Here is an 11,927-nt window from a genome sequence, read left to right as displayed (position 1 = left end):
ATATATATATATATATATATATATATACATATACGACGGGCTTCTTCCAGTTTCCGTCTACCAAATCCACTCACAAGGCTTTGGTCGGCCCGAGGCAAGAGTAGAAAACACTTTCTCAAGGTGCCACGCACTGGGACTGAACCCGGGACCATGTGGTTGGTAAGCAAGCTACTTACCACATATCCACAGTATATTTGGGGGAAGAGATGAGTCGATTATATCAGCCCCAGTACTCAACTGGTACTCATTTTATCGACCCCGGCAGCATTTGAACTCAGAACGTGAGACAGACAAAATGCCGCTAAGCATTTCGCCCGGCGTGTAAACGATTCTGCTAGCTCGCCGCCTTAATAATAATAATAATAATAATAATAATAATAATAATAATAATAATAATAATAATAATAATAATAATAATAATGTCATTTACATTTGACGGATATTTGTCCTCATCTTGTTTGTTGTTAACACAACGTTTCGGCTGATATACCCTCCATCCTTTATCAGATGTTTTGGGGAAATTTCGAATCTGTGTTCTCATTCCTAGGGTATTTTTCGATATTATTCTTGCGACTACAGAGTATCCCAACAGGCATGATAGAGCAGCACAATATATTCACTTGGTAATTTGATAAAACCTGCACCTACCCCATGATAAAATCTGGTGGGAACACAAACCACCCACAGTGCTTGAAATTGACCACATTTCACTCCTCTGGAACTTCACTGTTCAAACTGACAGACAGATAGATGCGAATAGACCAGACATTATATTGAATGACATCAGACAAAAATCATGCCTCCTCATTGATATGACTTTATCAATCGATATAAATGTACCTATCAAGACCTACCAAAAACTGATCAAATATAAAGATCTTGAAATAGAAATTGGCAAATGTGGAACCTCAAGATTAAAACAATACCTTTTGTCATAGGTGCCCTAGGAATGATAGCAAAAGGGGCTGATTCCTACCTGGCTCAGATACCAGGAACTCCAAAATGGCAGAAATTCAAAAGATAGTGCTCATGGGAACTGCCCATATCCTACGTAAAAGGCTGTCTATGTAATCTTCAATTTTAAAACAAATTCATAATTTTCTAATGTTTTCTTAAACATTCTGTAGAAAAATACTTTGTATAAAACCAAATATGTGGCACCCTAGGCATAGCACCAACTTGAACTTCTAGCTTGTTATCTCTTGAGGTCTCTGGGTCAGACATAGAGTCAACTTGTAGAAATACAAAAGGTCAAACATATAATAATAAAAAGAAATGCCCTGATGCAGTACCAGACAGTGGCTCTCATGGCTTCTTATCTTAACTGATTGAAAATGTTATCTAGTACATTGTTTTGTCTTGGTATAAAAGATGGACTACAACAAATATTCTGCTCAGTACCTTTTGTTTGTCTTTTGTTTGTCCTTATGCAGTTGAGATGTCCTTTGGTGGCTGACGATATGTACATCTCTGATCCCGAGCAGAAGTAGTGGGGGAGCATCATAGCCATGTGTTCAGAGGAATTACTTTGGAGTTTGAATAATTCACTTCTGGAAACCTGGAGGTTGAATAATTCACCTCTGGCAACATCCTTAAACAATCCTTATTCAAGGACCATTTGAGCAGGATGGGCTACTCGACCCGGAAAAAATTTTAACTGGACCTCACCTGCAAGGTCATGTGCTGTTTGTTTATCTTGATATGAAATCACCATGTCGCGTACATATGGTTATGATGCTTGTGCCTGGTGTACCCTTATCAGTTTGTCATGATGGGTATACTGAGCTTCGTATATCTTATCCCAGGGTCACTTTGATGACATCCAGTGCTCTCTCACTCAATAATAATAATTATTATTATTATCGATTACATCGACCCCTATTATTATAGCCGATTACATCGACCCCAGTGCGTAACTGGGACTTAATTTATTGACACCGAAAGGATGAAATGCAAAATCGACCTCGGTGGAATTTGAACTCAGAGCGTAGTGACTGGAAAAATACCGCTAAGCATTTCGCCCAGCGTGCTAACTCACCGCGCCAGCTCACTGCGTTAATAATAATTATTACTACTATTACAATTATTATTATTATTATTATTATTATTATTACTACTACTACTACTACTACTACTACTACTACTACTAAGCGAAAGAAATACCTTTCAGTATTTGATTCGATTATAACATTTCTGCTAACATGTCTCTGCAAGCATTTTATGCAAAATGCAAAAAAAACAATATTAGAAAACGTTTTGTAATTTTATATCATATAGGATTCTCAGCAACATTAATTCGAAGCAAAACAAATATCCTGCGGCTGCAATTCCCATTTAGGTTAATTTTTTACACTCCTCCTCAATTAAAACGGTGTGTGACGAAATTCCTTCAATTATTTTTATTATTGTACACAGAAATACTCTCATATTACTTTAGTGTTAGCAAAGGAATATTTTTTTCATCTGCTCATAAAAGACCAATAATTTAACATTACGTTATGATGTTTGAAAGAGAAAATATATTAAGAATTTGTTAAGTAATATAAGATTTTAATGCAGAAGATTGAAGCAGTCGCCCACTTCTTTATTTTTATTGTTTTATCATATTGGAAATGGTTTGTATTTTTGTAGAGAACAGAACTTGTATTTACCATTTTCCATCACTAAATCTACAATATTCGATCCCTAAAAAAAATTATTGTTCTTTTTATTTACTTTTTTATTTTATTATCATTGTTTTAATAAAAATATTTTGTATTCGTAAACTAAACTCTTTACTCAAATAATCGATATGGTCCGCTTTCTGATTACAAACTTTCTTCATCCTAGCATTTTCCTAACCGCTGAATATTTACGTTTTACAATGTATGAGATGAGTGTGTGTGTACAGCTCTATGTGTGTATGTACATATGCGTAGCGCATGCAAGACCGAGTGGTTAGGAAGTTCTTTTTTCAATCATGAAATCTCATGTTCGATCCCATTGTATAGCGAGTATGAAATTGAGAAGATGGAAACTATATGGAAGCCTATTGGATGGGAAGTACCAGTATTTTCTGATTTCGAAACCCTTCGGGTTTAGCAATGTTTTCCATCACCCCTTAGATAATGAAACATGTAGTAGTAATATCCTTCGGCATATTCCAATAGTTATACACCGTCTTATTAAAAAGTAGCGCTGAATTTACTCGAAAGAAATCATGTATATTTATTGCCAAATATTTTACATCTTGAAGACGGATGACGGATGATGAATGTGTCAAAAATCAGTTGAGTGCCTAACCTAATACTTTATGATATTCATCTTCATTCCTCGCTAGTTCAAATCTTACTGGGATCGGCTTTGTCTTAACTGCCAATAATACATTAAGGTCGATTCAAATACACCTCCTTCTACAAATGTATGACTTAGAGACATTCTAAAAAACCGTAATATCATCGAGATATTCAATGGCCGAGGAACCTGGTTTGTAGTGTAACTATTAAGTGCTTCTAATGTTCTAGAATTCATGGCAACTGGTTCATGCCTTTATTTTTAAATATCTTATTTCATTATTGACTGGCCAGTTATAGATTTGTCAGCCATCAGTAAAATTTTCCTGTTCTGTACATAGTGAGGGCAACTCTTTGTGTATCTATATTCTTAACTAACGAAACACATCGCTAAAAAGTTACTTTTATTATTAAACGTAAGCGTAAATGACAGATAGCGAGAGATTATATTTATTGCTTAATCTTAATGTCTTCGGGGTATTGTTCAAATAAAATTGAAAATAAATAGCCACAAAAAGTAAACAAAACTTATCTGAGAGCCAAAACTTCTAACTCATAGGAAATAAATAGATTTTGGCTTTTTTTCTGATCGTGTTTTGTTTGATGTAGTTTTATGATGTTCTTCTACAAAACTGCAACATGTATTTATTCTGTTTTAGTGGCTTCGTAGTAAAAGAAGTTTCTTTTTTCGGCAAAGCAATTTCCTGTCATTCATTTTTCTTTATGTATATTTTTATCTTTGGTGACAGTGACCTGGTTGATAACCGAATACAATATATCGCTGAAAATGCGTTTAAACCTTTAAATAACCTGCAAGAACTGTAAGTATTTCATTATTATTTTTTTTATTAATTAAATAAAATATTATGCTATTGTATATAGTATTCTTGTAATACTATTTCCATTACCGAAGAATAGGTTTTGAAGAAGCGCTTCCAGCAACATTGTTGATGGATTTGTTTCTTTTCATTGATAGTGAACTACATGTGATGCTAGAGGTACAAGTCTATTATACTTCCGTCTCATCACTCAGAATATTGATAATTTACTCGATTAATAATAGTAGTGCTAATGGTCATATTTGTGTAATATAATTGACAGCTAGAAGTATCAAATTATGGCTGGTTTCATTCGATATAAATATTACTGTATATATAGGTCAGAGCATTTCCATAGAGAGTTTTCATATCTAATGGTAATTATGCTAGAAACTTTATTATTAAAAACATAGAATGAAGAATAAAAGAAAAGAAATATAGATCTAAATAAATTATACTAAATACCTGATAATTTCTTCAGTCAAATTACCCCATGTCTTGAAGCCAACTTTCACTGTAAGCTTTCATTTGAGACACAACTATATCTTCCATCTGAAAAACTATCATGCACAGCGCTCATGTTTTGAAATTAACCTTCTCTGTGAGAATTCATCTAAGACATGAATGTATACTTTCCATCTGAGAAACTGTCAATTAAACTGCCTCAATAGGTAACGCTGTCTGAGTACTTCTTGCTTCAGCGTTGTCTGAGTATTACCTTTACTCGCTGTCTCAAATTTCAGACCTACATTAGGTAACGAAAATATCGTTAGCATGCTCAAGAGAGCGTGCAAGTCCTTAGACTCTGCGTTCAACAATTGCCTTGTCTCTGTGCTACAGTACATACACCGTCACAGAATAGGAAAGAATTAATGTGCTATGGAGCGAGTCGTAATATTTAGAGTGTTCCTATCGATGTTTAACAGGCTTTCTTAGACCAACAAATACTGACAGTTTTCCTATTTCAACCATTTGTCAACCATTTAAAGATTTGCATTACGAAAAATGTCAATCACAACATATAGATGTGGGGTATTTTATGTTCGACAAACAACAGCTCATAGTCAATGAGGTAATAAAAATTGGCACTCCGTCAGTTATGACAACGACGGCTCCAAATGATCCAATCGACGGAACAGCCTGCTCGGGAAAGTAACGCGCAAGTTGCTGAGCACTCCACAAACGCACGTACCTTTCATGTAGTTTTCAGGGGACTCAGCATGATACTGATTATGACAAGGCTGGCTGTTTGAATTACATTTTTGCCAGCTGATTGGACTGGAGCAACATGATATAAAACGTCTTGCTCAAGGATACAACGCGCCGTCAGGATCGAACTTACGACCTTATAGTCTTCAGCCAAATACCGTAACATGCGCTTTCATAATGAGGTAATAATGGCTTTGTGAAAAGAACGAAACAGCAGCTTACAGTATTTTTTGCACAGTAATACAGTTATAAACGCAAAAAGTTAAAATTAGGGAGGGCAGTGAGTCCCTTTGGACCAATTTTAAAGTTCATATTATGGTCGCAGCAAAGCATTTTCACTTCTGGAAATAACAGTCAATTTAAACGAAAGCTGATGCATCGGTTATTCATGTCCTACAAATGGAGTAGTGAACTTTTAAATCCCCCTGACTAAAGATTAAATTGTTACCATCAGATTCATCTTTGCTTGCAGCACCGCCGCAGAGATATTTCATAGTGAATGTTCAAAGGCCCACTTTAGGGCCAATATCTATAAATTGTTAATTCTATAGTCATATTTGACAGAAATTTTTCGGTTCATTTGAACGACTACTCCATTGAGAGGCATACTGGGCAGTGCCGGGTACCTCTGCTAGTTGTTAATAAAGTAATTACTTGTATTGCATGCAATTTGATTTATTGAATCAAATATATCTTTTCTTTCTATGAATGTAGGTATTAAAATAAATCAATAACTACTACGGGCAAAGGAGACAAAGGCGTTCATTCGCAAATGTACACACTAAAGCAAACGATATAATACGTATGTATCTTTATAATAAAGTGGCTAGCAGGCAGAATTGTTAGTATTCTAGGCAAAATGCTCAGCGGCATTTTTCCCGCCTTTACGTTCCGAGTTCAAATTCTACCAACGTTCATTTTCATCTTTTCGGGTTCGATGAAATAAGTACTGAGTACTGGTGTCAATGTTATTGACCTGATCCCTCTCACGAAATTACTGGCCTTGTGCCAAAATTTGAAACCAACATGCCTGTTTAGAATATATTTAAAATTTTTTTTTTACACTATGACAAATTCGAATGTCATAGGATGGTGATAAGATGCCAGAGTCAAAGCCTTCAAGCTAAGTTTTATTTCCGATGGAATGATACATTTCTCGTTGTCAGTTCTCTCTAACCGTAGTCATCAGACTAGAGCGGAACGTGTTCTGTCAAGCTAACAAGCTCACAACTTATTCTCCTGAGAAGACGATGTATCCGGTGGTGACGCATCAATAGCCGTGTACTATTTTACATTTCAATTTATGAATCGGTATTCGGTTTAGGGTGTCAAGTATATTTTTGTTTAGACACAAGAGAAAAAATCCTGGGAAGGTCACATAAATATTATAATACGTGCGTGTATATGAATACTAACGCATGTTAAAACGATTTATTCTTATCCTTAGTCATCTCATAAATATTCTAGACATTGCTATAATCAAATACGAATCTGCTAAATGGGTTTGGCATTTTATCCAAGTTAGCCTTGCACACAATATTCAAAACAATTTCCTTTCCTCGATTCTTTGAATTGTACAAATCTAATGGACTTCAAAGCAGAAATCTCAAAAACTAATTGAAATCTGATCAAATATCTGACGACAATGTCAGACATTCTATTACGTTTGATTTCACAAATCTGAATAAATCAAATTGTACACAAGCATAAACAGACAAGAAAACTCACAGACACGGATATATAAGAGAAAAACAGGAAAATGAAAACATGTAACTCTCATGAAAAAGTGAAAAAAAAATTACTGTATATAAATATTGATATCAAATTTTGGCACGAGGCGAGCAATTTCAGGGAAGGAGCCAAGTCTATTAAATCAACTCCAGTGCTCGACTGGAACGTATTTTATCGGCCCCGAAAGGATGAAAGGCAAAGTCTACCCCGGTGGCATGTGAACCCAGAACATAAAGACAGACGAATGCCGCTAAGCATTTTTCCCGGGGTGCTAACGATTCTACCAGCTCACCGCCTTAAGTCGACCTTTGGGTATTTGAACTCAAGATACAGAGACAGAAAGAACACCGCAAGGTTTAACATTAGGATAATGCCTCATGTAGGGGTAAATTGATTATATTGATACAAGTATTTGTTTGATATTCATTTCATCGATCTCAAATGATTATAAAGTAAATTTAATATCGGTGCTTTTGAGTTTTAGAACTTAAAAGAAGCGTGAAAGTGTCAAAAATTTGTCGTAAGCCCGAGCAGACTAAAACCTTGTTGGTGGATTAGGGAGGCCGAAACTGAAGAAGCTCGTCATATGTTCATATATGTGGAACTAACTAACACACTATTCACATCCGTGAATCTTTCTCCTATATCTCTTCTAATACCATATACTTCCTCAAATATATCCTTTGTGGATCATTATAAGGTAGACAGTCTGGCCGCTTTCTAGCCGATAGATTTACAAAATAGTTACGAGACATGCACCTCCAAATAACCCCATCGCCCATCGCTTCTGCTCAACCGACTACTCCACCGAATCACTACATTGTCTTCGGCCTGGCCTTCCACCATAAAAAACATCACCACCAGACTTCGCTAGGTGCAACGGTTCATTTTCAAACTACGAACTCATACACTGTTTGGACTTGACATCCTCTCCTCCGTGTAACAGCTAACTTTCGTTCTCTTATCCTTTTCCTTTCCTTTGCCGTTCACTCCTTTGTGTCTCTCCAATTATTTTCCACACACTTCTACACACCCACGTATATGACTTACCCCTCCACATACACACATACGTTTACATATCATAGCACGAACAAGATACTCTTCACCCATACCTACACGCACACAATCATACACATAAAGTCATACACAAACACACACGCAAATACATACATATACACAAACAAACCCATATACACGTACTCACACAAAAGCATACGTACACACACAGTGACACGCACTCACTCAAACACACATCTAGCCTTTCGACTCCACGTTCGTCTACTGCTGAACCCCCACTGCTCCTAACCTGATAGATTCATCCTTACTCTCTCACTCTCACTCTCTCTCTCTCTCTTGCACACACACGCACTCATATAAACTCAAACACACTGGCACAAATATACTACCGTCCCACGCTGCACTCCCTAGTATGCAAACATGTTACTCGACACCTGTGCACGCACACATAAAACAACATATATACACAAATACTCTCCACACACAGTATCCCACACGCACACACTGTCACAAACACACACACTCACGCACGCAATGGTCATTTTTGCACTCTACTGCCTTCAAAAACCAAATTCTTTATCTCTCTCCAACTCATGGTCAGTTATTTGTCGGCCGTGTGCGACACGCGTGCTTTTTTCCGGACTAACTTCCCCTTGTCCATCTCCTCAACTCTGGACTTCTTCCTCTTTCCGACGAAGAGTCATGTTCGAAACTTCATTTCCACTCCTATTTTTCCTTTTAAAACTTTTCCTGGGCGCCAATCTAATATATTCACCGTATACGTCTAATTGGCTTTCACTGCTTTTTCCTGTTTTTATTTTTGATTTTTGATTTACATTTATATTTATATACATATATAAGTTTTTTTTCCGAAACAAACATAAACTTCATTTTAATGGATCCGAGGAAGCTATCGATTGTTGCACAAGCACTCAACTCTAAATGCAGTGATTCTTATAGCAGCAACATGTAAACTAATGAAAGTGATTGCGTAACTCCTGTTATTTTGTCATTCATTAATTTATACACACACACACACACACACACACACGCACGCACGAACACACACATTTAAAAGTGTACCTACCAGACGATCGTATATGGTTATACACCGCTGATCAAAATGCGGTTCCTCACATTGTTGTAGCTTTCGAATGATGCCACCCCGCTTGCAAAGTGGGCTGACTAACATTCGTCGTGAACAGAACGCCAATTGTTGTAGTATTACCTAGTAAACAGCTGACTGAACTGGTACAACATAAAATTAAGCTGGTTTGAGAACCGAAACTAAGATCTTGCGATCGTGAGCACAATGCCTTTACCACCGTACATAAATATTCTGTCGTATATATATATTTCTACCTGGTATATATATATTTATTTCTAGCTTGTTTCGCTTTAGTGTGTCCCTAATTTAGATTATTCTCAGCTATTCTTTAACTCCTTACCTCTATATTAATACCTACTTCTGGTTTTTAGGCCTATTTAAATAATTTTATTAATACGTTTTTGATTTAACTTGTTGAATTGACCCATATTTAAGCACTTGTTATTCCTTTTATTAGCATATATTTATTCCTTTTAATTCTTATTTATTTATTTATTTATTTATTTATTATACACTATATCTCTTTACCTGAGTCTCTTAACATATTTACATCTGGTATCTCACCAAAAGAAAGCTGCATATCTGAAATTTAAAAATTTTTGTCCAATAGTTCTTTATCTTTATTAGTTTAGTTCAATAATAAATTTTTAAGGGATGAAAGGTAATATTTTGTAAGTCTTTATTTTTTTTTCTCTGTTTCACTCTTTACTCTATCTTTGTTTTATTTGTTTTACTTTATTCTTGTTTTTATTTTATAATTTTTATGTACCCTAACATTAAGTTAATATTCTTATTAGTCTTTTAACCCTTTCGATATTTATAATAAGTAATAGATTGCCTGGAATGTCTTCCACCTTAATTAAATAATAATGATAACTATCCACACTTCACTTAAAAACCTTAATTACAACATGCACAGAACCCCACAAAAAAGCGGTGGCCGCTCCATCCTGTGGTACAACCCCCATTCTCTCTTAACACTAGGAACCTAGCCAAATCTTTCTTTAAAATACTAGATTCTAACTTCCCACGACAAAACAAATACTACTCTATATTCAACAGATCCACTTTAAAATTATCGTATTCTACCACTCCTAACTTTGAATCTATTATAGCAGCTTCTAACAAACATAAACTCTCGCTCTATTACCAAAACCTAAGCAACCGTAACTACGCTAGCACCAGCATCCGACCCACACATACACCCAACACGGACATCAATATACGTTCTTCTAGCACTAACGCTCGTACACTGGAACAAAACCACAATGGATCCCAACCCATTAATATTCTAGATAATGACAATACCAATAACACTGATAGGACAAATAGCCATAACAATAATTCCATTGATCTAGATTCCTACACATCCCCTAATAACATATCCTCCAATAATAATAACTCAACCACAAGCATACGCAACCCTCTAGCCTCCTACACTTGTAACTGTCGCTCCGGGACTATCTGTCCGCTTCAAACACATTGCGTAAGATACAATGTAATATATAAATGCACCGTGAAAAATCTATTACATAACTCTACTGCCACGTACATAGGTGCAACTAAAAACTTTAAACATCGCTACGCAGCCCATTTGCACTCTTTTAGATACGACAAACACAGTAAATCTACAACATTAGCCAATCATATTCATCACCTCAAAAACAAAAATACCCAATACACCTTAAAATGGTCCATCTTAGATTCTGGAACTTCATACCAGGGCCAGCGCTCCAATTGCAAGCTTTGCCTAACGGAGGCTTTCCATATTTTAAAATACAATTCTCCCACTCTACTTAATTGATATAACGAACCGTTTAGCAACTGCAATCACCGCTCTTTCCACACATTTAGGTTCTATCACAAGCAAAATTTCACAAACGATCACGCAACATAATCACACAACCCCCCACAGGCAACCTATTCAACCTGGCAAAAACATACATCTTTCACCATCTTGAATAGGATTATTTCCTTTCGATCATCTCACCACACATATACCCCCAAATCTATTTCTTCTACTCTCAAATTCACAAGAATACCACCAAGCAATATGGAATATATGTACCTCTGCTATCTATGCTATATCAACTTTCGCTCCAACATAAATTTCCGGATTATCCCCACAAGGATTACTTTACACGGATTTCTACACGGATATTTACTACTGGAATGAAACTACACTTCAAGTACTGTTTTCTCTTTTTTCAGCACATCACACTCTTTACCACTTCATACTAAAAATATCCGCCTATGAATATAATAATAGATTACTTTATTTTTTCTGTCTCCCATGAAGGGAGGTACTGGATCTTCCCAGAAACAGCTGTAAGACTCTATCCATAAAATACTTCTCCAATCTTACCATTGCTCTCTTTATCTTTCTATTTTTTATATATTTCCATATACACACGCTAATACACGACTTATAATACCCAATCCTGTTCACACAACGACTGGGGAAAACTAGTCGGTATACAGCACTTACTCGGTATTACCTGTATCCTCTTGGGTTTGGTCAAATCCAATACCCTCCTCAACCTTATGTATATATATATATATATATATATATATATATATATATATATATATATATATATATGTATGTATGTATACGACAATACTCGTCCCCTAGGATGATAAATGATCATGTGACTACTCATATGGAAATTTTAAAGTGTTTAACGACATTATGAGATGATCTTGCACTAGTTTCTGTCTTTGTTTCCTCTTTGTTCCTTTCTTTCTCCACTTTCTCTACCTCTTGTATAT

The 11,927-nt window shown here is 35.8% G+C and overlaps 1 protein-coding gene across 1 annotated transcript in view; it reads left to right on the top strand.

Moving 5' to 3' along the window:
* Positions 1-11,927, top strand: part of LOC106873188 (follicle-stimulating hormone receptor) — a 471,564-nt gene that overhangs the window by 215,997 nt on the left and 243,640 nt on the right. The window contains exon 13 of the mRNA XM_052969708.1: positions 4,022-4,093. Within this exon, the coding sequence (XP_052825668.1) occupies positions 4,022-4,093 (72 nt within the window). The remainder of the gene's footprint in view (positions 1-4,021; positions 4,094-11,927) is intronic.

This window comes from Octopus bimaculoides, chromosome 7 (assembly GCF_001194135.2).
Source record: "Octopus bimaculoides isolate UCB-OBI-ISO-001 chromosome 7, ASM119413v2, whole genome shotgun sequence".
NCBI lineage: Eukaryota > Metazoa > Mollusca > Cephalopoda > Octopoda > Octopodidae > Octopus > Octopus bimaculoides.
The sequence above is the reverse complement of the archived record's forward strand: the minus strand, read 5'-3'. Positions and strand labels throughout refer to the sequence as shown.